The following is a 27,405-nucleotide window of genomic DNA, read 5'->3' as shown; positions in this document are numbered from 1 at the left end:
TGCTGGATTATACATTTAAATTGGACTCAAAGGATATAATAGAAAAATTGAATTTAAGTCTCAAATTAAAAAACCAAAAACAAAAAAGAAAAAGAAAGCTAACACTAATGGGATGGAGAGAGTAAACATGTATCACACACATGAATTGTCTCGGGCTCGAATGTCACGAACCCCACCACTAATTGAATTCTGTTCTTCCTCTTCTTCCTCTTGATTTACACGTATCTATCAGAACAATAATCCACAGAACAGGAGCATTTGTTTGTTTTGTTTCCCTTGACTCTAAATTAATTAAGAAATTGAGATGCAGCTAGATAGCTAGGAATTGATGTCCAGATTTAGTCAGATTCGATGGGGTCAACGTACCATCAAGCTAAAAGCCTTTAAATTAATCGAAGAACTGTTTAGAAATACAGCTTTCGCAGAGAAGAACTCATAATTGATATTCAAAGGGTCCACCAGGACGAAATCCGTGGATTATGTCTTGTGTTTAGTTCTGGTAATGGACTCGCGAAAGGTACGAGATATGTAATGGATGGGATGCAACCAAACACTTGTATACTTTTAAGCCTAAATATCGAATCATGACCAAATTATTGACGCCCCCTGCCTTTTCCTTTTTTCTTCTCTTCCTCTTGGTTTTTTCTGCCCGGTGCTCGGCCAGCCGGATCTCAGTGGAGAGGAGGAGCCGGCGGGGGACTGTGGATCATGTAGCTGCATGCAGGTGGGCATGGATTGTATTTGAGAAGGGCGGCAAGCGGCGGACATGGTTGAGACAGGAATGACCATGTCTTGTGGTGATTTGAGACGTGATGGCAGGCAGGAAGATCGTAGATCATGCATCCACATGATCAATCGCGGAGGCGATAAATTATTCGCATTACGTTAAAATTAATGTATATTCATACACAGAAAGGATAATCAGTGTTGATAGGAAAAGGACGGAAGAACTCCCACCAAACATTCGAGCTTTACAACAAAACAACGACATAACTATAAAATTAACAGGGAAAAGTGGATACGTCTCGCAGCATACGTTAAATTCCTCTCTTGCATGCCGTTCCTTTTTAAGTACATTAATAATATATATAAACCAGCCACCATGCATGCTTCCATCCATCCATTGATTTAATTTGTATCGCCATGTTCCTCCTGGATCTCCATGTCTCGGTGCTCGATCCAGGTGCGGCAAATCAATCACAAATCCATGCAATAATATTGATCGTAGAGCAACAATTTGATTATGAGACAACACACAATCCATCCCTCTTGGATCACTTTCCTCTTGGATCTGTCTATACATATTCATAGCTAGCTAATCTAATTAATTACATGATATTATTATTCACTTATAATCATCCAAAAAATACCAATCATTCATTCAACGAGTCTCTCCTCTATTCAATTATAAATGGATCTCGTGCATTAATATATAGAAATCAGCTTATGGAACTATATATATATATATATAAAATCAAAACCTAGCTACCAATAAACTCGAAGAATATAACAAGTCAAAATAAATGATTTGATGCAATTGGAGAAGTGATTTATATATCATTTCACAAAAAGAAACCAGCGATTTTAATCATCATTTGTTGTTTTCTTCTTGTAATGGTCCGATCGTTTTATTCTTAATATTCATGAGTGAGTTGATTGTAGTTTATCATTTATGTTACCAGAAATTAAAACAGGTATCGATGGATAAGGGTTTGATTTCAAGCCTGGAATATTCAAATGAAGATAAATTAATACCAACAAATATAAACGTAGTAATAAATTGAAAGTAAGTACTGCATATATATGCTTTAATTTTGTGCCTTAATAATTAGGAAGATCTTAAAAATTCAATATTATTGGAATATTAGGCCCTCTGTTTATATATATATATCAAACATAGTCACAGAGAGCCTTAAAATTCTAGTGCAGATCGAGGATTCACATTTTTGACCTCTAGGAATTATCTTGTGAAATCTTAGCAGGAAGACTCCAGTCTAAGTAGTGTTTTTATATATTTAGGGAAACTAATTGCTATTTGGTGTTGTCCAAAATATGTTAGATGAGTGGACAAGTGAGCATCATATTTGTTTAGTTTATAATCATGCATGGTAAATTTAAAATCATAACAAAAGACTAGCATGTTTACTGTCATCACTTATTTTTTTACCCTGTTTTCAATATGTTTTTTTTTTAAAAAATAGAAAAAATATAAACAAATACAAAATATATTTTTAATGCGATTTAACCAATTTCTAGTCATTTCATAATTTTTGACCATTTTGCTTATTGTTTTTGTATTGACAATTTTTTTCCAAAAAAATTAAAAATTAAAGAAAAAGGAAGAGAAGGAAAAATCAATCAAATAAAAAAAAAAAAATAGTGATCAAAATGCAATTGAAAAAATAATAAGGACTAGTTTAGTTTAAGAATTATAAGTGTTAAGAAAAAAAAAGGGAAAAGCAAAGTTGTCTCATGAGAGGGGAACTCTTACGAAAAATTTGGAAGGTAAAGGAACTCTCTAGAAAAATCAAAGAGGTAGGAGAACTCTCTAGAAAAATCAGGAAAGTAAATGTTTGTTTTAAGGCATTAAACAAGATCAAGATGGAGATAAAAAAATTTTTTTTTTTTTAAAAAAAAGAGAGAACAATTTAAACAAAAACCAAACAAACTAAGACTTTTTGAGGCAATATCTTTCATTTTAAAGAAAGTCAAGATGCACCACCTATATAGTCATGAAGAGGGGAAGGGGAAATACCTATTCCAGTAGGTCATTTGCTGATTGGTCACCAGAGCGTCTCCATCACACGCCATCTTATACATCCATACATTACACCATGCACTGACACCGACATTTCTAATTCTAGCAACTCCAACCAGTTCTACCTACTATAGAAGGTTGAGGTTTTTAGCACTCAATGTCTTGAGTTTTTTTTTTTTTTTTTGTATGGATTGTGCTTATATTGTTTGTAATTGTTGTGTACTTTTTTATGGTGATTAAGGATGATTTGAGAAGATAAATGTTTGTTTTGGACTATGGATGACAATTTGCTAAACTTTGATTTAGTTTGTGTTTATATTGGGTTAAGTGGGTGAGTTATGTGTGAACATTGAGTTTATGTGATTTAATTTGGATGAGTATATTAGATTTGAATTTGACTTGTAAAGCTCAATTTAATCTTTTAAGTGTTTAATGAGTGAAGTATTAAATTATGTGATAATTTGGATTAACAAGGGTTCATTCATTAAGTTTTTGAATAAATTAGTAAAAGAAAAGTGAAATAAAAAGGCATTACAAGAATAATAATTGTTCATCAACCCAAGATGATATGGTTTAATCTTAGACCTTGTCTTCTAGATGTTGATTAATAAAAGAAAAATAAAATTATCCTTGTATTAATTGTTCATATTAATTGTTGATTGAACCAAAATGGAATGGTCTTATACTAGGCCTCCTCGTCTTTTAGATGTTGATTATTTGGGTAATAGAATCAATTAATATCTGATCGATGAATTAATTATTTCTATTAATTATTAATCGACTTAGGATGATATGGTTTAATATTGGACCCCTTGCTTTGGATATCGATAAATGAGTAATAATACTGATTAATACATTATCTTTAGGATATTAATTAAATCCAGTCACTACATAATCATTTCATTTCACAATTTTATAAATTAAATTCGATATTCCCTATCATTTATTAAGTAGCCTAGGATAGAATGGTCCAATAGTGAGCCTTGTTTTTTGGACACTACTTGATGGATAACATGAAATTTTCAAAATATAATAAGTCTCATATATTGATGTGCCTATCATTTTCTAAATAACCTATGATGGAATGGTCTAAAATTACACCTTGTTCTTTAGATGTTATTTAGTCAATTGATCATGATTATAAATATCTCAACCTTATATTAAATGATTCTATCATATTATAAAAGACCTAGGATGGTATGGTCTTATATAGACCCTGCTCTATGGATGTTAACAGATAATAGAGTCAATTAATATAGTCTCTCAAATAACCCAAGATGATAAGGTCCAACATCAAGACTTATCTTTTTACTTTGTTTTGTGGATAATGACAATACCTTGAATAACATATATATCAATTTAAGCAAACTACATTAAAACACATTTATCATTGAAAATAAACAACAATTACCTTAGGTTAAATGTATAGAATGATGTCTGTCTTTCCTATTACATAATCATCTCTTTACCGAGAACCTCTAAAGATCAATTAGGGTTTTTAGTTACCATAAAATTAAGTGGCGACTCCTTTTTCATGTTTTATCTTTTTTACACGTAAGCTTGCCCCAATGTCCACGTGCGACACTTATTAAGCAAATAAATAAACTTGCATAAAAAAATAAAAACCAAACTTAACATGCATACAAATCATATATTGAAAATATACTTAAACAAAACCAATAAAAGATACTTGCTGAAGAACTTAACATATAACCAATATGAGATTTGTTATTGTTGTCAATGATCAATCATTCATTTTTAAGGCTTTGTTGCTTATCTTTTGGTGTAAGCCGATTTTCTTCCAAAGAACTTTTAGGATTCCAACAACACCTTATTTAGGTGCACTCCTAAACAAGGTCTAAAAAACTAGTGAAATAACACTCATAATCTCTCTAAAAGAACTGATCCTAAGCTCTAGATTAAAAAGAAAATAAAGTGTAAAATAAGAGCTTATAATAGAGGAGTAAAACCAGTGTTAAAAATGTTGTCAAGCATTATCCGCCATAATTTGGAATACACACACACACAAATCCTCAATTATGAAGGATAACATCAGTCTTTTAGTAAGGAAGATTCCAAAAAATACTCTGTTTTACCAAATTATAGGTCACACCAAAACTAAGGAATTTTTGCTATCCATTATGAAAATAAAATGCAATATCATACAATTGTTTTGCATGACTTTACTAGCGATGCAACATTTCTTTCAACTTTACATTTCAAGAAGTCTTATGTTGTTTTTAAATCAATAATGACTTGGAAAGAACCTCCGGTGATAATAAATAAAAAAAAGATTCACCACGATTGATTAAGGTAAATGCCTTATTAGTATCTAAACAATATGGATAAATTAATTTTTCATATGCAAGCCAACTCGAAACCATCGTATATGCAGAATATTCAATTATTGTCCACATCAAAGCTATCTTTATTTGAAAATTCTATTTTCTTGAGACGTTATATATCAAAGTCCCAACTGACTATAATTGATTTAACTCATTAATCAACGATCAAAGATATTTGTATTCCTGTCTGGATTGTAATAACTAGGTTTGACTATAGATAAGATATAAATTTTGGCTTCATACTTTACTAAGGGCAAGTTGTAAATTAATAGAATGACTGACCAACAAGAACAGAGTGTAACAAATTATCCAAATAGATTAAATCCATTTTTATATAAGCCAAGATGTATGTTCCTTAGTCCCATTAAAAATTAAATGTATCATATTAAACTATTTATAAGCTTCACCATCAAAATGAATATGATCATTTTATGTGCTTAACATTCTTTAGAACATAAATAACCTTTGTAGCCTAGAAATGATTGAGAAGTATCTCAATTTCTTATATGCGATAAATGTATTTTCTCTTTCATTATTAGGTTTATATCAGACATATTGAAAAGTTTTGCACTTTATAAAATTTTCATATTCATCATTGTACAACATGAATTTTGGACATATCATTTTTTTGGTATCCTAGGCCAAGAGGTTTCATCGTGGGTTTTGCTATATAGAAGTCATTTTTCAGCCTATTACCTCTAGGTAACATGTTTTTCTCTTATTCCAGAATTCTATCATAATCGGTCTCACTCGACTCATAACTTGACTTGATCATAAACACTTGTGTAATGACCAGCAATTTACTCTGAGTTGTATAATCATTCCATCACGATTCATCGGAATCTTTAAAAAATTTAAAAAACCTAGCTCTATCTATAATTGGTTCTTCATCTAAAAAGATGTTACACTAGCCTTCCCTGATTAATCATGTTTTATTTTCATTGCATCAATCGTTATCCTCCTATAAGGATTACTATTATCATCCATAAACCATATATGTTACTAGAACTAGAAGTTACTTCAACCATCATTTCTAATATAGTTTTGTTAGGCACATATAGTTCTCCATGTGCAAACCAACATATGTATTTCTCAACGAATCATTTTTAAAGTATATGCATAATCACAATATCTTTATGATGAAATTTTTATTCTTACATTTCACACATAGACATATAATTTCACCCTTACTAATATTCTATTGATTATAAAGTAAGAAATTAATAAAATCTTCAACTCCTTTAAAATAATCTTACTTATACAACCCTTCAGAAGAATCTTAGTACATCAAAAAATGATCATAATGACTTATGAAACCTATATAGAATATTGATGATAATAGTTATTAATAATATAACTATCAATTCAAAATTTAAACAATTATTCAAAATGAATTCACAATCCAATAACTAATTATCATTTCTATACAAACTTAATTTTGTGTTAAAATGTGAATTAAACAACAAAATTAACAAAAAATAATCAATACCCTACTAATTATCTATTGTTTGTTCAATTCAAACTTATTCAATCTAAATTAATAGTTTTAAATTATTATCAATTCCAAAAAAAGAAAAAACCAATCTCCCAAATCTCCTTAAATTTTTTATGACACACCTAAGTTAGAAAATTAAATTTAATTTCATCAAATGGCAAATGAAATCAATTTCTCTCAAATCTCAAACAAACTCTAACATACAAATTATACATTAATATAACAAAATTCTTTATGAAAAAACTGTAAAACATTGATATATACAAGTAAACTAGAAATAGTACAAGTTTTATTTTAATAAATTAACATAAAACATAAATGAGTTTTTAAAAAAGAAGTTAGTTTACCTACTTGATATAACGAAGCTTCACAAGAAATTGAACCAAAAGAGAGAATGTTAACACTACTGATAGATTTAGGATGACATCGAGGGTTCGGGTGGTTGGATTTGTGAGGATTATGACCGGACTTTATGAGAAAATAGGGGACGGGCATGCTGTTTTTTTTTTTGCAAGAAAAAGAAGAAGAAGGGCGAGGGACTATCGAGTTTTATTTCATTTACTTCTTTCCAAGGGAATTTCCGTCATAATCATTGACAAAATATTTATTATTTTTTTACTTTCTCTATTCCATAAAAAATCTCATTAGTAATTATTGATAAAAATTATTCATTACTTTTTATGTCAGAAATTATTGATGAAATATTTTCTATTAGTGTTTTCGTTATTATTTATCAATGTTCATGTAATGATTTTGATAAATTGTTTGATAACTCAATAGCTTGGAAACTTTTGGTTTGGTGTATATATAGATTCTTCATTTTATTTTATTGAGATACTTATAACTAGAAATTGGTCCAACTCCAACTCGCGGGATGAATTATCATTACAAATCACATGAACGCTAAGTGGAGTACAAATAATGCCAGGTTGCTAATGTTTCAAGGTTGCAAGTAAATCCTCGCTTCCTGCAAACTCTAAACAATATTAAAACACAGAAAAGAAAAAAAAGAACAAGAAAAAAGAGAGCTCAAATCTCTGTGAAGGAAAAGGAGAACTATCATCTCACAAACAAAACAAAACAAAAAACAAAACCACCTTGGCATGCATGCAATCAGTACTGGACTGTACTGGACTGGAGATCATATATACTCAAGTTTGGGAATATGGGCCTCAAGCAGCTGTAGTATTGGAGTGGGAAATGGTCCATAAGCCCAGAACTCTATTTTCCTAGACCCTGGAGAAGAAAAGCCCAGTAGGAATCACTGGCTGCAGCAGTAGTGGGTGACATGTCAGTCAGTCATAAGCTAGCTTTTCTTCTAAGTTCTAACAAAAAGATTGATCGTCGTCATCAAAGTGAAAATGAGGTTTAGGGTTTAGGTTCAAGCTCATCTCAGCTGAGAGTGGAAGAAGAAGACGACGACGACGATGATAGTGAGGAGGGCAAGTGTTATTACTAACATTATCGGCCACAGAGTAAATAACAATTGCTTTACAACATCATCATCATCATCATCAATAAGCAGCGGCCCAATTCTTAAGTTTCCTTCATCTCTACTCTCTCTTGACCTCCCTGACATTTGGCTTCCTTCATCCCAAGCAATTAAGAACTGTTGTTAGTCATTTTCCCTAACTATTTCAATAACTAGCTAGAAAGAAATTAAATCTCTATTAATTCTGTTATTTTAAATACACAGGCACAGCTAATGAGCAACCTTCTTCTGCTCTTGTAATTGATGGCAAATTGATTGCGGATGAAATAAGGTTCAGAATTGCTGAACAAGTTAGGAGGATGAAGGATTCCGTTGGAAAAGTTCCTGGCTTGGCTGTAATTCTTGTGGGCGACCGAAGGGACTCTCTTACATACGTTCGCAACAAGGTTAAAGCTTGCGAGGATGCTGGAATCAAGTCTCTTGTCACACAGTTCCCCCAAGATTGTAAACAAGATGATGTTATTCATGCCTTGTCGACTTTCAACGAGGACCCATCTATTCATGGTATTCTTGTGCAGCTTCCTCTGCCCCAAGTAATGTCCACTCACCATCATTGTAATGCTTTGGCTGTTTTATGCTTTCATTCCCGACTTTGGTGCGAATACATGGATCCCACACTTATCCCTATAATTGGCTTCCCTTCCCTGTGACTGAAAATCTTAGTAATATTTTTGAGATTCATTATCATCTAGTAATGCCGGATTTTGGTGCCAATACATGTTGCTTTGTCCTTTCATATTTCCCATGTCAAAGTAATTTGTTTTGAAGAGTAAGCGATCTACTACTTTGAAGTTTGTACCTTGGAATGATGATGATGATGATGATGATCTCCATGTTACACCTTAATGCATTTTACTGTAAGATATTTGATTAGGTATACAAAATTCCTCACAACAGCATAATGAATTTATTCTTACTTTGGGATATCTAATACCAGACAATAGCATTTTGTGGTAGTTGGTCATATTAGCTACTCATATATAGCATTGAAATAGTTCAGGATTTGATGCAAGCCTATTTGAGAAGTTGGTGTTCTATGGATGACTTAAAACATTTGTACTATGGGCCAGCATTTGGACGAGGGGAAGATTTTGAATGTGCTCAAGTTAGAAAAGGATGTGGATGGCTTCCATCCACTCAATATGGGGAACCTTGCAATGAGAGGAAGGGACCCGTTGTTCATCCCATGCACTCCAAAGGGTTGCATTGAGCTATTAATCAGGTCAAGTGTTGAAATCATGGGGAAGAATGCCGTGGTTATTGGGAGAAGCAACATAGTTGGACTGCCCATATCCTTGCTGTTGCAGGTGCTCCATGTTTGCTATAATTAAATCCTCGTCTTAATCAGCACTTTCACTGTTTCTTCTTTGGATAAATAATTACTTGCACGGTTTTTTTTTAATAGTTCATTGAAAATGTTTTGCAGAGGCATCACGCGACTGTCACCATTGTACATGCATTCACAAAGAATCCAGAGCAGATTGCAAGGGAAGCGGACATTGTTGTTACTGCTGCTGGAGTGCCCAATCTGGTCCGTGGCAATTGGTTAAAGCCTGGTGCTGCTGTTATTGATGTAGGAACTTTCCCAGTGGAGGTAAATATTCCAACTTCTTTCTGTTTGCATTTTGTCAAAGGCTAGCATATATCTTCAATGGACGAACAACATTTTGTGGTTAAACCATTCTAAAGAAACAACCATTAATAAGTTTTTTCATTAATTTTGACAACCAAATGGGACAAGGCCAGTAATTGATGTGCAATTCATTGGGGAGAGGCAGTTGTTTTTATAGAGATTTTACAGATTTGGACATATTGATGGGCAGGACCCCAGCTGTGAGAATGGTTACCGTCTCATCGGAGATGTTTGCTATGAAGAAGCATCGAAGGTGGCATCAGCCATTACCCCCGTGCCTGGAGGAGTTGGACCCATGACAATCGCCATGCTTCTCTCAAATACTCTGGATTCTGCCAAGCGGGCTTATGACTTCACTTGACCACTTAGTTTATTTTTGCATTGCCTTTCTATCATCATATTTGTTTTAACCGCTATGAATCAGAGGAAAGTCATGCTGGCTGGTTGCATCATTTCAAGCTTAACCACGTGCCATTCAAACGTGATTTCTTTTTTTCAGCTTAAGAGGAAGCAAGGATTGTCTTTTAGCAAGTGGCCTGTTTTTGTTTTTTTTCTCTGTCAAAGATGGATAGATCTTCACTGGGTGTTTGTTTACGCGGTAACTTTAGCTTTTAAAGTAAACCGCGTAAAATACCAAACGCAATTCAAGATTGTCTTCTACGTATTTGTTGGGACCCATCTTGCAGTAAAGATATTTATCAGAATCAAGATTCCCACTTATGGCCCTTTGTGCCCTTGTCTCTTCTAGACCCGTGCCCATTCTGACAGCACCTGCTACACATTTGCAGAGACACTTGCCACCGTATGGAAGGATGAAACTCTTTTGAAGTGTTTGGTCACGATTTGCAGCTTCAATGACAGCCTTTAGTATCACCTTCTAGAATAACCTTCTGAATTCCTATATCTGCTACACAACACAACCGCTTCATCCAATTCTCAAGCTTCATCCATAATAGTGTTTGATGTAGATTTTCATGTGTTTATCTCAATTAAAAAGGGTTTTAAAATTTAGAAGTTTTAAGTTAACTAGATAAACTTGGAATTTATTTCTACATCTATATATATAATTTTAAATTTGTATTACAGAATTACATAAATATTAATATAATTAAATATACTTTCATATAAACAATAATTCAACTGAAAAAATAACTACATAATTAAAACCACTGTAATGTACGATTAACTTAATAAATGAATAATTATATTTATATAGTAATTTATATTTTGATTATATCCACAAATTAAAATGCCTGAATAATAGAATATTTTTTTGGTATTTTTAGTTTATGGAATTAACACTACAATTTTACTAACCGCAAAGAAAATTGTAATTATAAGCCTACTTGATTATTGCCTGTTATTATATTGTCTATAGAGTTATCGTATATAAAATTATTATCAACAAGCTATTGCTTATTAGTTATTAACCTACAATTATATGTCTACTTGATAAATATGTTTTGAAGATTTTGTGAACTTGATTGAAATGCAATGTAATTGTTGTTGTTATTGTTATTTTGTTGAATTATTTATTGTTTTTTTATCTTTTTTTCGAGTAATATCAACTATTAGTAACTTTTTATTTACTATATGTCAACTGCTAATAACTTTTATTTTTCAGAGTTCCTTCCACGATTTTACAATCACATGAGTTACTGTTGCCTTTTAATTTACATGATTTATTATAACTATAAGTCTATAACTATTCACGTTCTGCTTATGTTAACATTCTTTTCTTTACGTGCTCTTATTTTTTAAGTTTCTCTTGATTATCCAATTATTAGATAATTATTTTGTAACCTTATGTATATCTCTTAAAATTTATGGTATAACAAGTAGGATCATAAATCAAATAGCCATTGCCCCTAGATATATGCAGCAACCTCATTTGGTGCAGCAAGCATCCCTTAACAAATTCATAATAATGTCTCGGAAATAACAGATAACATAACCTATTTGAACAGGGAAAGCCATTATAAATATGTCTTAATTCACTATGGATGGATTCAAGGTTGTCCTTAAAAAAAATAACATATGATTATTTTTTTTGGGATAAATTGATTTTTTTTGTCAGATTTATTTATCATTCTAGATTTGTGGAGGGGTATTTTGATCTTTTCATAATTAATTTTTTGCACATTGCAATTACTTAATTATTCTTAAAAACAAAAAATAAAAAACTTTGATCTAGGGGCTTTTTCAAAATTTCCTTTAATCATGCACAATATAATTACTTTATTGTCCTTAGAATAAAAAAAATATTAGGCTTGGATTTAGAGATATATTTTGTGATTTCACAATTTTTTTTTTTGGCAATAATCATGTGGTTTCAAGGGTGATTTGGTAGTTTAATTGATAAAAAAACAAAAAGTTGGTGGAGTGAGCCTTTCCACTGTTTTCGGGCAGTACATGTAATGGCTTACGAAGGAGAAAAATTAGCTCTTTTGATGTTTTTCAATTCGCAACGGCAAGGGCTACCTTCATAGGCAGCGCATGTGATTTAATTTCGAGTGGTTTGGTGGTGGTTGACTTTCTTTTTTTTTTACCCCTTTTTTTTATGTTTTCGTCCATGCCTTTGCAATATTTTACAACAATCCTTTAAAAAAATTTTCTTTAGTATTTTATCTTTGTTTTTTTAATTATTTTTTTTTTAGAATTGATCATTATTGAAAATTAGTATTTTCTTTGGGAATATACTAGTATATATACTAATAGGTTTCAAATTTCATATTGAAAAAATATAACTTTTTTTTCTTATGAACATAGAGTAAATATACGAGGGCTTCAAATCCCACATTGAAAAGATATTGTATTATCCTTTTAAGTTGAAGTATTTAAAAATATTTTTTTATCACATATTGAAAAAAACGATAAAAAAATGATTTTTTTTTCTTGAAAATATAGAATATATGTACTAATAAGTTTCAAATCCCACATTAAAAAAAATATAACTTTTTTCTTGGAAACGTAGAGTATATATACTGTTATAACCCAAATTTTGATCTATTTGCCTTTTAATTTAATGATGAGGGGTTAAAATCTGAAATTAAAAAACCAGGGGTTTGAATGCAAGAATTCAAAAACTTCAAGGACCAAATTAAAAACGGCCATTTCTAGTCCAAAAACAACGCCATTTCAATCAGGCGTTGTTCTTCGTCTTCTTCTTCCAGCGCTGCAAATCCGATTGAAGATAAAGGAAGGAAAGTCGAAATGACAACCTCTCAATCCTACCAAAACACAGGGATCAATCCAGAGAAGATGAACTGAGAAGACGAATGGGGGCAAACAGAGAGAAAACCAGAGAACAAAGGGGACGTGAATAAAAAGAGAAACCAGAAGGATGAAGAAAGAAAGGCAAGAAACACAAAAGGAAAACTCAAGCAAAAAACACAGAGACCAATATCAACATCACCATCGTCTTCACCGTCTCTAGCAGACCATGTAAGCAATTCCTTTTCCCCTCCCGGTTTGCTTCATTTTTAAAATAATTAACATCACACTGTTGAAGTGAATTTTAATTCATTTAAACACTGTGGCAACATGCGTTATGAGCTCACATTTGAAAAAACTAAAAAGGTATACATGGTTTTCGCTCGGGTCATGAATCAACCTGTCGTAGCGATTAAGTTTGGCCGGATTATTATACTAGCTGGTTTTTTGATAAATCCAGACAGGTCAGCCTTCAAGTCGACTCACTAAAGTGGTCCGAGTTTAATAATTATATGCATAACTGAATTTTTTTTTTTTTGAAAAAACTAGTTTCAGCCATGTACGAATACACCTCTTACCATCATTAACGGCGGAGGAATGTAATTAAAAGATAATATCATCATCAAACTTTTGATGCCATAACAGCCTTTCCAAAACAAACATTTTTCTTTACTAAAGGGAAAAAAAAAAAAGCACCTCGTATATTATTTGCTCTAGAAATTGTTATTTGCTAGGATGCTTGGCATTGATTGCAATTATGGGAAGAATGGATTGGCAATTTTGTCAGGTCAGTGCAAGTATATCACTACAAGTTCGTTTGGTGCCCGGTGGAGTTCACCATTTTAATGTTTAAAATATGTTTGAAAAAAATTTGATTTTTTTGATTTTTCTAAATTAATATATTTTTTAAAAATTTAGATTATTTTAATATATCAATATTAAAAATAATTTTATTTTAAATAAAAAAAATATTTTTAAATAAAAAATACTTTAAAACATGACCATTACCGTACTTTAAAATATCTTAAAAAATAAAATGACACAAGCAATGTTAGAATAGTTGTGGATGTATTCCGGGATACAGTAAGATTGTTTTTTTAAAATAATTTTTTATTTATAAATATATTAAAATAATATATATTTTTTACTTTTTAAAATTTATTTTTAATATTAACATTTCTAAACAATATAAAAATAAAAAAAATTAAAACACAATATCTGGCGCCAGCAGACAAATTGTCCGAAATCAAATAATGTCCGCATGCCTTCTTACCTTTTTTATTGTTTTTTCAAATGCCGAATATGAATTATCCCAAATAAACCTGGTAGTTTCCAGATATGCACGTGGAGAAGTTTCCATGTGACAACATAAATGTCATGGGCGAGACCTTTCCATCATTCTGGAAGGAGTGGTAAAATAGTTGGTAACTCACCTGGTCAGACTCGTAACGACGAATAGGTAGTATCTGTTAAGAGTTTGTTTCAGTTTAGAGTTTGTTTCGTGTTGAACTAGTCTTTAGGTTTCCTGATTTCCTGCTTGAATAATTCCTATTGTTTAGGAATTCTGTTATTTCTGTTAGCTTTCCTTCTCTGTGTCAAGTTCTGTAAATGACTATATATTTAGTCTTAGAACATCTCAATAAAATTACAAAACTTATTTTCATTCTCTTATTTTATTTCTCAGCAAACACCAAAACAATTCCAACATTGTGGTATCAGAGCCTGGTTGCTGGGTTTTAACATCAGAGATGTCAGCAGAAGGAAGTTTTGTGCAGCCTTCAATTCCTCGATTGGACGGACACTATGACCATTGGTGTATGCTCATGGAGAATTTTCTCCGTTCAAAGGAATACTGGAGCCTAATTGAAGATGGGATTCCAACAGTGATTGAAGGAGTCCAACCCACTCCAGCTCAGACGAAGGCAATTGAAGATGCAAAATTGAAAGATCTCAAGACAAAGAATTATCTTTTTCAGAGTATTGATCGCTCAATTTTAGAGACAATCTTGAACAAAGATTCTGCCAAGAGTATTTGGGATTCCTTGAAGACAAAATTTCAAGGAACAGAACGCGTGCAACGAGCTCATCGACAAGCACTCCAAAAGGAGTTTGAAATGCTAAACATGAAGGGAGGTGAGTCTGTAACCACTTATTTTGCTCGCACTATGGCAATTGTGAACAAAATGCGGTTAAATGGTGTGAAGAACTTGACTGATTTAACAGTTATCGAGAAAATTTTACGATCTATGACTCCCAAATTTGATTATGTAGTATGCTCTATTGAGGAATCAAAAGATCTTGATGTTATTTCTCTAGATGAATTACAAAGTAGTCTAGTGGTTCATGAACAGCGTATGAATGCCCATAATATAGAAGAGCATGCTTTGAAGGTTACAACAGGTGAATCCTCAGCTTGGCGAGGAAATGGTCAGGGTTTTCGAGGATCCAATAGAGGGAGAGGCAGAGGCAGAGGAATTGGAGGTGGACGACGTCATCTTGACAAATCCACTGTTGAGTGTTATTACTGCCACAAATTAGGACATTTTGCTTATGAATGTCCTAAAAAGGTGAACGAAGGGGAGGCAAACTATGCAGAAGGAGGTGAAGAAATGTTGTTAATGGCCTATGTGAATGAGCAACCAGCTCACATGGAGGAATTATGGTTTCTTGACTCGGGTTGCAGCAACCATATGTGTGGGAAGAGGGAGTTATTTTCTGATTTTGATGATAGCTTCAGGGAGACAGTAAAGTTGGGAGATAATTCAACAATGCTTGTTACTGGAAAAGGAAATATCAGAATGTTTGTGAATGGTTTTGTGCAAATCATTACAAATATTTTCTTTGTGCCAGGTCTGAAAAACAGTCTATTGAGCATGGGACAACTAGTTGAGAAAGGTCTTGCTATTCGTATTCAACAAGAAAAATGCAAGATATATCATTCTGACAGAGGTTTGATTATGGAGATTACCATGTCTTCAAACAAAATGTTCAAACTATTTGCCCAGGTGCAGCTCAAGGACTCCAACGAGCAGGCATGCTTTAACACTTCATCAGAAGAAACTGCTATGCTTTGGCATAACAGGTATAGGCATCTTAGCTTCACTGGCTTGAATCTTCTTCATCAAAAGGAGATGGTGACAGGGCTGCCAAAGCTATGTACATCAACAAAGGTGTGCGGAGATTGCTTGATTGACAAACAACATAGACATTTCTTTCCTGCAGAATCCTCATGGAGAGCTACTCAGGTTCTACAACTCATACACTCTGATATTTGTGGTCCCATTACACCCACTTCAAACTCCAACAAGAAATACATAATCACTTTTATTGATGATTATAGTCGTAAAGTCTAGGCTTATTTTCTTGCTACTAAATCTGAAGCTTTTACTGCCTTCAAATTATTTAAGAATCATGTTGAAAAGGAGGCTGGTTCATGTATTCACAGCCTTCACACTGATCGTGGAGGTGAATTCATGTCACAGGAATTTATGGAGTTTTGCAATGAGCATGGTATACGTCGTCAACTTACAGCTGCCTACTCTCCCCAGCAGAATGGGGTCTCGGAAAGGAAGAATCGAACCATCATGAACATGGTTCGAAGCATGCTATCAGCAAAGAACATGCCAAAAAGCTTTTGGCCGGAAGCTGTAAATTGGGATGTGTATGTCCTAAACAGAAGTCCAACATCTGCAAATAAAAACATGACTCCAGAAGAGGCTTGGAGTGGCATTAAACCAGCAGTTCATCACTTTAGAGTCTTCGGTTGCATTGCACATGCTCATGTCCCAGACTGTAAAAGAAGCAAGCTAGATGATAAAAGTGTAAAGTGTGTCTTGCTTGGCATTAGTAAAGAATCAAAGGCTTATCGGCTATATGATCCCACTTCACAATCAATTGTAATCAGCAGAGATGTGGTATTTGATGAAACCAATAGTTGGGATTGGAGTGAGAGTCTAGCAGCTGTGGATTCGGTTGATTTAACATGGGAAGATACAGTCATGGATGAACATGCTGCCACAGCTGATGTTTGTGCAGACAGTGGACACACAAGGCAACATGATGATCAAGATGCAGGACAACATGATGGATAAGATGTTCAAACCATTTTGCAAGAAGAAAACACCACCGAAAGAGCATCTAGCAGTACCAGTGCTGCCAATGCTGCTGTCTCTCCAAACAGCAGTGACATCATTCACAGCAGACCAGAAAGGGAGCATGAAAGACCCTTGTGGATGAGGGATTATGTCAGTAGGGAAGACATATCTGAGGAAGAATCTTATATGGTCATGTTTGCTACTGCTAGTGATCCTGTGTTCTTTGAAGAAGCTGTGAAAGATGCAAGATGGAGAATGGCCATGGATGCAGAAATAGATGCAATTGAAAGAAATCATACTTGGGAGTTAACAAATCTGCCCACAGGTGCAAAGAAGGTTGGGGTAAAGTGGATATACAAGACAAAGTTCAACGAAAATGGGGAGGTGGATAAACACAAAGCTCGATTAGTTGCCAAAGGCTACACTCAAGAGCATGGAATTGACTATACTGAAGTATTTGCACCCGTAGCACGTATGGATACAGTTCGTTTAGTCATCTCACTTGCAGCCCAGAAGCAGTGGACAATTTTTCAGCTTGATGTTAAATCAGCCTTCTTGCATGGACATCTTTCTGAGGAGGTTTTTGTTGAACAACCTCCAGGCTATGTGAAGAAAGGTGATGAACATAAAGTATACAAACTGAAAAAGGCATTATATGGTTTGAAACAGGCTCCTCGAGCATGGTACAGTCGCATTGAGTCTTACTTTACGAAGGAAGGTTTCGAAAAGTGTCCACATGAGCATAACTTGTTCATCAAGACAAACGAAGGAGGTAAAGTTTTAATTGTTTGCCTCTACGTAGATGATTTAATCTTTACTGGAAATGATGAACACATGATCACTGTCTTTAAGAAATCCATGATGCTTGAGTTTGATATGAGTGACCTAGGAAGGATGAGGTATTTTCTGGGTATAGAAGTCTTGCAAGACCAGGAGGGTATTTTCATTCATCAAAGGAAGTATGCACATGAAGTGTTGCAGAGGTTCGGTATGGATAAGTGCAATCCTGTGCTCAATCCGATTGTACCTGGAGTCAAACTTGTGAGAGACACAACTGGAGAACAAGTAGACAACAGTCACTACAAGCAAATTGTAGGGAGTTTAATGTATTAAACTACAACTCGACTTGACATTATGTTTGTAGTAAGCCTACTGTCTAGGTACATGGATCATCCTACATGAATGCATTTTGACGCTGCCAAGAGAGTATTACGTTATGTGAAAGGAACTTGTAATTTTGGAATATTTTACAGCAAGAGAGGAGAAGACAAATTGATTGCCTACACCGATAGTGACTATGCCGGGGATTTGAATGACAGGAAAATCACTTCAGGCTATGTCTTTATGCTCAGTTCAGGGGCAGTTTCTTGGTCATCTAAGAAGCAACCAATAGTTACTTTGTCTACCACTGAAGCTGAGTTCGTGGCTGCTGCTTCATGTGCTTGTCAAGTGGTATGGATGAGAAGAATTATGGCAAGTTTGAAACTACCTGAAGATGAGAGCACTACTGTTTTCTGCGACAACAGTTCAGCTATTGAACTATCAAAGAATCCTGTCTTACATGGCCGAAGTAAACATATTGACATTAGGTTTCATTTTTTACGTGAACTCACCAAAGATGGCACTGTCAAGATGTTTCACTGCAGCACACAAAACCAAATAGCAGACATAATGACCAAACCTTTAAAGTTGGAGATGTTCATAAAGTTCAGAAGTTTGATGGGGGTCTGCACATTCCCAGGGATAAACTAAGTGAATTGTTAGCACTTAGTTTAAAAGAGGATGTTAAGAGTTTGTTTTAGTTTAGAGTTTGTTTCGTGTTGAACTAGTCTTTAGATTTCCTGATTTCCTGCTTGAATAATTCCTATTGTTTAGGAATTCTGTTATTTCTGTTAGCTTTCCTTCTCTGTGTCAAGTTCTATAAATGACTATATATTTAGTCTTAGAACATCTCAATAAAATTACAAAACTTATTTTCATTCTCTTATATTATTTCTCAGCAAACACCAAAACAATTCCAACAGTATCAGCTGTGGAAGGATCGGCAATGCCAAAAGGTATATTTAAATTCCCTTCTTTTTTATTTAATTTTCAGTTTTATGTTGAGAAAAAATGAGAGAATTTGAGAAATTTAAAAAGCAGGCGTTGCTTCGCCTTCAATTCTCTGCCATTTCAAGTTGTTTTCGGTGGATCGGAACACGTTGGAAATGAGTTTTTTTTAAAATTTAAAATTTAAAATTGTTGATATTAAAAATATATTTTTAAAAAATATTATTATAAATATATTAAAAAAAAACACTCTTAAAACCAATCACCAGATTCTCTCATTGCGTTTCGTTTATTCAACATTATTCCTATGCTTTGAGGGTATGGTTTGTGGGCTAATAGGACGCCTTTTGGATTTGTTGAGGTAAGAATGGAAGAAAGCTCAGAGTCCAAAAGGGGGAAAAATACGAAAACGACGACATTAAGAGAGAGGAATGGAATAAGAGAAGATACGGCATATGTGAAACAGCGTGTTTGAATTCGTGGTAAAGTAACTTTTCAGATTGCTTTTTATTTTAAATTTATTTTTGATATTAATATATAAAAAAATAAAATTAATTTCTTTGTTTTTTTTTTAAATCACGATTAAACTACATAGACGAACATAATATAATTAAAAAAGAAAAGAAAAAGGAGAAGCCCAGCCGAGAAAGAGCAAAAAGACCAAATAAATCATAAATCTGGCCGAGGCTGCCAAAGCATACATAGGTGTGGGAGGATGGAATAAAACAGCAAGAGAGAGACGTTAGAATAACAAGCACAACTATCTCTCTCCTTTTCATTTTGGAAAACAAGCAAAAAGAAAGGAATGGGTGGTGGTAGTGGTGGTGGTGATTCAGACATTGCACCGCATCCCGAGAAGATAAAGATTGTGGCCACATGCCTGGTGGTTTCCGTTGGCATATCCCTCTTAGGCTTCTATCTCAAGTCCGGCGCCGAATGGAGGTCTAATTGGTCATTATCTTTAAACAAAAACAAGAAAAAGAAGAAGCCAATCCGAGTTTACATGGACGGATGTTTCGACATGATGCACTACGGCCACTGCAACGCCCTCCGCCAAGCACGCGCCCTTGGAGATCAATTGGTGGTCGGCGTTGTTAGCGACGCTGAAATCATAGCCAATAAAGGTCCTCCAGTGACACCTCTCCACGAGAGGATGATTATGGTAAATGCGGTGAAATGGGTGGATGAAGTGATTTCCGATGCGCCGTATGCTATCACCGAAGAGTTCATGAAGAGGCTTTTTGATGAATATAATATTGATTATATTATTCACGGAGATGATCCTTGCGTTCTCCCTGACGGCACCGATGCTTATGCGCTCGCTAAGAAAGCTGGCCGTTACAAACAGATTAAGCGCACTGAAGGCGTCTCCAGCACTGATATCGTTGGTAAATGATTGATTAATTTTATTTATTTATTAAGGTTTCAACTTTCAGGATATAAGATCAAATTTCATTCATGAACAGGTCGCATGCTTCTGTGTACCCGAGAGAGATCGATTAGTGACAGTCACAATCATTCATCATTGCAGAGGCAGTTTAGCCATGGAAACAGCCAGAAATTTGAAGCAGGTGGATCCGGAACTGGAACTCGGGTTTCTCATTTCCTTCCTACTTCACGCAGAATTGTTCAATTCTCCAATGGCAAGGTGTATATGATCAATCTACTGCTTATTTTCACTTTAATGTTAAATGATTCCTTATTTGTGTATTCCTACTGCCAAGTCCCCCTAAACCTTGTGCCTTTTCCTGTTTGTGTGGAATCTCAAGCTCCCAAACTAAATGGGCATCTGCGCGTTTCGTGGTTGTGTGACTTTTATGCATGTTACAAGTGCTAGGACCTTGTCACCTGCTACCCACCATTTATTCAGATAATCACAGCTGTTCTAGTTGCTATTCAATCCATGTTTGTTTGAACCCAATCGTAAAAGTGGACTGCTTTACTGCTTATGGTGAAGACTTATTTTCAATTAATTTTAACATGAATTTCTGTTTTCTTAGTGTGAATACCATTTACAATGTCATTTCTTGACACACTTTTCATGCATGTTATTCCAGGGGCCAGGGGCCGATGCTCGCATAGTTTATATTGATGGTGCATTTGATCTCTTCCATGCTGGACATGTCGAGGTTGGTTATGCTTTTTCTTTATCCTTGCATGTCCGTGCCTTTAAAGATTCAAATGACTGATTTTTTTAAACTTTGAACTTTCTTTCTTCTGTTCTTAAGGAATTAGTTCAATCTACCTCTGTTTCCTACGCCTTCTAGTTACCCTTTCACAATCATGTGTGAAGTGCATCTTTTTATTACTTATTTGTACTTGCTGTTGTTATTTGACTTGTGCATGCTTGTGATCATCCTCTAACTAGTTTAGGACAAATGGGAGGATAGATGAGCTACTTCATGTCAGACTTACACTGGGGATTGGGATTGAGCGTTATCTTCTTTTCAATGATGGTAATATCGAATAATCGAATTCAAGATGATATTGGTTGCTGATCACCATAGTCTTCAATGATGAAACCAATTTAAGGATACTTTTAATCTAGACTCTGGGAGAGATACTGGAACTCATTGTCTTAAATTAGAAGCGCTAAAGCTGTCAATATATGCATGCAAGTTTCTTATGGCAAGAAATAGAACATGGTGAAAATGGTTCAGAGGTTAGTAAAATTTGTTCTGTTTTGCTATATTTATCAATTGTTTACACAGAAGGCTGGTGTCGGTAAGGGATGTGGCACACAGAATGGAGAAGGGTTGATGAATTGGAAAATAGAATCTTCTAGTTATTTAATGTTTGCCTATTCATGACCATATTGTTTTAAGACAACTATCAAGTGAAATTATTATCTATGGCGAAGTGTTGGGTTTGGGAAACAGAGGGGTAATGTGTTCAAAAGCAAGTGCAGCATGGCTGGAACCTTAATAGATGAGTGACAAAGAAAAGACAGAATAAAGAGCTTAATACATGTTAAAAACTATAAGCTTCGCCGATTTGGTGCTGAAACATGGGAACATCTTTATGCCTTGGGCTTGTCATCACTAAACTTAATAAATAAATGAGAAAAACTGGAGTAGCTTATGACAAGTAGACTGGAAAGAAAGATATGTTACTTACTAGCAGGTATAGTCCTGAATTGTATGATATGGTGCGAAGAGTTTGTCCACTTCGTTCCATCTGGTTGAACTTAGTTGGCTTAAGTGATTGCTTTGTGCTTCCATGAGAAAAATAAATTTATTTCTGCTGTTTAGATTCTCAGGCTTGCTCGAACGCTGGGAGATTTTCTACTTGTTGGAATACACAATGATCAGATCGTCAGGTAGCTCTCTTCGTGATCAGTTAACTTTACACTTTATTTTTGTACTTCATGGTTTTGTCTTTGCTCTCCCTGGAATTTACTTCGCTGCATGCAGATTATATTATGTGTTATATACTAATATGCAAAAGAAAAAAGAAAGTATTCTGCTTTGAGCACTAGAAAATAGCCTGCCTCTAGTATTATTCTAGGTATATTTATGTTCATGGCATTTATATAAACATTTCTTTGGTGACACTGATGAATACACTAGGAATATCCCTCCGTGCCTGGGATAAAAAAGGAAAAATTTAAGTTGAATGAGACTTGCCTAACAATTCTAAACCAGAAAGAATGATTTTCTGCACCATGTAAGATGTTGAGATAAGAATGAACTAGGAAAAGATGCTAATGATACTTTTATTCTTGATTTATTTTCTTATTTTAGTAGTCAAGATTTGAATGGGAAATGCTTTGCAGGTTATTTTATTAACATTTGCTTGTGAACACTGGTGAATATATAAAATGGGAATGTTGGTTCTCGGTATTGATTTGCAATGCCCATGGTTGTGTTTCCTGCTGGCCCTGAGCAGGAACTATGGAAGCTGCATGAAAATTTCAAAACCTGGAAAAAACAACATTCTGGACTGTAAAAGCAACTGAGATGACTTGGAATGAGGATCAAATAAGTCTATTGTGTCAAGCTTGGAATGAGGATCAAATAAGTCTATTGTGTCAAGAAACCATTAGTGAGATTCATGTTCTTTATTCAACATTTTTTTGAAATATCATAGGAACAAAGTGGGTAGTAACACAGATGAAAACAGGATCCACTTTCATGATCATAAATCTAACTCTAGTATTACTGCTTTCTAACCACGAATTTCAACCAAATTAGTGGTAAAACTAAATCTTAGTCAGAGTAGTGGTAGGATTTGACATATTTGGAAGAAATTCTTGAAGTGCTAGAATTCAACTGGAGTGGATCAATCAGCTCGTAAGTAACTGCCAAATTTTCCACAGCACCCCTCTCTAAATGCATCAGAGTTCTAAGGCTTTAAGGACAACTTTAGTTCTTAAAAAGTGGAGCCCACAAGAAATGAAGAAACAAGGGAAACTTCCCAACACTACCCTGTCCATATATTTTTCAGATTCACGAGTTATGGAGCAGTTTTAGTTTTTAAGAAGTTGGCCCCATCAACATTCTTCCTAAATTCAATTTTTTTTGGTGTGCTTTACAATTTTATGAAATTCAAGGGTTTTAAATTTCTCTATCCAATCCCAGAACAAATCAACTTTATCAACCATGAGAATGAGTGAAAAATGATATATTGTATAATTCTTCACATATTTATGCTTTGCAAGCAGATATCTAGTTTTTCAGTTTCAAAAGGCAAGGGTTTCTTGGCTATTGTTCAAGGTTTTCACATTTCTCACATCTTTTTCATAGGCCTTAAACATGTGAGATTCTGATCAGGCACACCATTCACAATGATCATCCAAATGACATTGATTTTATAGCTTGTAGATATAAAAGACATTAGCTTACATCCATGCTTGACTGTGCGAGGAAGGCACCATGGCATGATATGTGCTTCTCTTATGTGAATGGGTGAAAGTCCAGCTGTAGGCTAGTGCATCTGAAATATACTACAGGCATGTGCTTGGCAAAGGGAAACATTGTAGTTGTAAGGTTTATGCACAACACAGTGACTGGTAAATGCTCATAAACCATATGTTTGCCAATCTAGCGAGCTAACTTTGTCCAGCCACTTCTATCATAATGAACACTGTTTTTATTAGTTGTCCATTAGATTCCCAATCACTTCTAATGCTCTTGTACTCGTTCTAGATCATGTCTTACGCAGAAACATGCACAAAATTGGATTATTAAATTTATTCCATGTTTAGGCCCTGGTCACTTTTGATAAGTCTACATTTGGCTATAGTTCTGACTTTTATTTGAGTCAAGCACTTGCTCTAGAAAGTTGAATTTGGTTTCTCACTGAGATCTACTTTGCAGATATTTAGCATCAAGGAAGAATACAGGGTTTTGTGGAATAAAACTTTGGAAGCTGTATATTCTCAGAATCATATGGTGCTTAGGAATGTAATTGTACATGTTACCATTGAGAGAATTTTGGAAAAGCTTGTGCTTCAATGGCTCATCAAAGCTTCTCTTTAAATGGCTGCTTGATTTAAAGTGTAGCTATAATGGTGCATTGAATAGTAGTGCTACTTGGATAGAAATTGAATGACCTCACGCATCAGTAGCTCATTAAAAGTTCTCTTTGGATATCATCATATTTATGTATAGCATCTGATGCTGAACTTTTCTCCAGAGAGCTACAATAATATTATCGTAATTGGATAGTAGTTTAATTTCACACTCTCTGCAAGGGAACAATGGTGAATTTTACCTTTCTATTCATCATTTTTTAAGCTTCGATTAGTTTAATAATTGAGGGTGTTTTTTTCCTGGACTGGTTCTGCAGTGCTAAAAGAGGAGCGCACCGTCCTATTATGAATCTTCATGAAAGAAGCTTAAGTGTGCTGGCATGTCGATATGTGGATGAGGTGATTATAGGTGCTCCATGGGAAATATCCAAAGACATGGTTAGTATGCTATTAAATTTATTCTGTCCTTGTTTTTCCATCTGTCCAGTATATAAGTGATCTCTTTTTCTGTTTCTTTCGTCTTTATTAACTGCCGATTATTTTTTCTTGTCATTGCTGACTTTGTCACTAAGCTTTTCAAAATCCCAGATGGTATACATATTACTGTTATTGGGTTATGACAATAATGCCACAAGTACTGGACATCTTTTGTAAATAAGCAGTAACTCACACGAGTACAATCTTCTTATTGTTGTCTTAGCATAGGCTGTATTTTTTGGCGGTCTGATAGTATGTAGTGGCTGGCTATTTCTCTTCCTGTCTGACTTGATATTTTAAATTCTTAGTGGAACTTGAGCTAGCAAGGACAGAGAGGGAATCCTGATTCTTGTTTTCCCCTCTTCTTCTTTTCTGTAAAGATTTTGAATGGAAGCTCTCTTTCTAATGTGAGCGGAATTCAAACATAGGTGATAAGTGGTGTTACCAACTAAACTAACAGGCATCCCTGACTTCTTTGGGGAACCTCTGGATTATTTCAGTGCAAATAAGTAAAAGTAAGACAAAGGCACTCCTCTCTTCCTCAGGAAGGGGGAAAGGCCATTATGAAGCATTGCCCTGCTTGGTAATGATGTAGACACTTAACATTAAATGTTATATAGCTTGAGCTCATCGTGTTTTCTAGTCTTGAACTTTGTTTACTCTGTCATCTTGTCTTTGCTGTCCTGAGGGAAGCTGGCTTCAAAACTGTTTTGAATTTGCACAATTGACTCCTAGAAGTTCTCAGATTGTTCAATCATAATTCTTGATGCATCACGCTTAAGAAAGGTGTCGCTCAGGTAGTTGCTAGCAGTGTCAAGAGAGATGTGTGAGGCCTGTTATGACTGTCATCCTATACTCGATTCTTTTTTATTATAATTAGTTATTTTTTTAACCTTTTTGATTTCATGTTTAGTCTTTTTATCTGATTTTTCTTGACATAATACAAATTATTGGTGACTGCAGATCACAACCTTCAACTTCTCATCAGTTGTTCATGGGACAGTTGCAGAGAACGATGACTTTCAGAAGGTAAATAGTACCTGTATAGCAAGAAGCCTAGTAGCACTGAGTAAACACGTTCACTTGCTAATTACGACATTGCTGACTTCGCAGGAACAAGACAATCCATACGCTGTGCCAATCAGTATGGGTATCTTTAAAGTTTTGGATAGCCCTTTGGATATTACAACTACCACGATAATTAGGAGGATTGTATCAAATCATGAAGCATATCAGGTTCACCTAAACCCCCTACCATACTATTTTCTGTTGACAAATTGTAGATGAGTCTTTTGCATAGGGAGGCATGCTCATAAAACCATTGGTTGATCATTTTGGAGCTATAGGGACTAGATACTTATTTAGTGCACACTTCTTTTTCTGGTTCAAGCTCACAGAAGTGCATCTTTTGTATGCAGAAACGTAATCAGAAGAAGGCAGAGAGTGAGAAGAGATATTACGAGGATAAAACTTTTGTTGCTGGCGATTGAGTCTACACCAAGCCGCAACCGCATGGCTTGTTGACTGCACGTTTGTTTAGTTAGTAATACCGCTATAATGGAGTTACTTGAGTGCTTACATCTCACACAACCCCATGAGGTTGTGATTTGTGGTTTAGATCTCATATATTTTTTATTTTTATTTTTATTAATATCAAAATTGACGAGCTGGATTGTTAAGTATTTTCAAGAGATCCACCTGGGTATTTATTTGGGGTACTCTCGGTTTCACACTCATATAGGTCGATGGATCATATTTATCAAGCCGGGCTCACGTGAATTTGGGCATACACCAAAAGCAATTAATAGTAGTTTTTATCTGTAAACATTATTATGCCCTTCTCAGGAGCGATCGTGTATATGTCGCCCTTGTGCTGCCCTGGGACTTTAAAGAATGAAATTCTTTTCTTTTCTGCAAGAAGCCAATTTTAGCCATTGACTATGAACACACTTGTATAAGAACGCAAGAAAATCATGATCGCTGGATGAAAACAAATCTTAATCTTAAGTTATTGTCCCGAGAAAGGAACATGAAGGTGAAATGCTTTAAGAGTAAACTTGAAGAGAATTTCTTTTCTCTCTCTTGGTTCTTTTGCTAGTCTAGCAGTTGTAAGTTAATAATCTAGCCTTGAAGAGAATTTCTTATGCCAGGAATTTTTGCTAAATTTGTGAGGAATCGAGGGTATGAAAAACATTTTTCTGCACCAATTTTCGGTAGCTAGACTGGTCTTCGAATTGACCAGTCAGTTTGGGTGTTTCTTTACTTTTTTTTATTATTATTTTTTTTATCTCTCTCGCAAGCGAGCAAAGATTAGAAGCCAATTTTAGCCATCAACTTTAAACACACATGTAAAAGAATGCAAGAAAATCATGATCA

The 27,405-nt window shown here is 34.5% G+C and overlaps 2 protein-coding genes across 3 annotated transcripts; both read left to right on the top strand.

The window, feature by feature from the left end:
- The first annotated feature begins 7,912 nt into the window (after positions 1 to 7,912).
- Positions 7,913 to 10,443, top strand: LOC118048228 (bifunctional protein FolD 1, mitochondrial). Of its 2 annotated transcripts, none has more exons than XM_073409759.1 (5): positions 7,913 to 8,212; positions 8,295 to 8,623; positions 9,161 to 9,397; positions 9,517 to 9,684; positions 9,869 to 10,008. In XM_073409759.1, the coding sequence occupies exons 1-5, from the start codon at positions 8,026 to 8,028 to the stop codon at positions 9,878 to 9,880; spliced, it is 933 nt and encodes a 310-aa protein (XP_073265860.1). In that variant the 5' UTR covers positions 7,913 to 8,025; the 3' UTR covers positions 9,881 to 10,008. The 2 variants fall into 2 exon arrangements, with proteins under 2 accessions (XP_073265860.1, XP_034913715.1); XM_035057824.2 differs by having other exon boundaries at positions 7,914 to 8,212; positions 9,914 to 10,443.
- Positions 10,444 to 19,684: 9,241 nt separating this feature from the next.
- LOC118048229 (ethanolamine-phosphate cytidylyltransferase) lies at positions 19,685 to 26,747 on the top strand. The gene is made up of 8 exons (XM_035057826.2): positions 19,685 to 20,467; positions 20,546 to 20,727; positions 21,137 to 21,208; positions 22,331 to 22,398; positions 24,870 to 24,990; positions 25,993 to 26,058; positions 26,143 to 26,265; positions 26,448 to 26,747. The coding sequence occupies exons 1-8, from the start codon at positions 19,885 to 19,887 to the stop codon at positions 26,517 to 26,519; spliced, it is 1,287 nt and encodes a 428-aa protein (XP_034913717.1). The 5' UTR covers positions 19,685 to 19,884; the 3' UTR covers positions 26,520 to 26,747.
- Positions 26,748 to 27,405: the final 658 nt, after the last annotated feature.

The sequence above is a fragment of the Populus alba genome, chromosome 6, assembly GCF_005239225.2.
Source record: "Populus alba chromosome 6, ASM523922v2, whole genome shotgun sequence".
In the NCBI taxonomy this organism is placed as follows: Eukaryota; Viridiplantae; Streptophyta; class Magnoliopsida; order Malpighiales; family Salicaceae; genus Populus; species Populus alba.
This window is presented reverse-complemented; position numbering and strand designations above follow the sequence as displayed.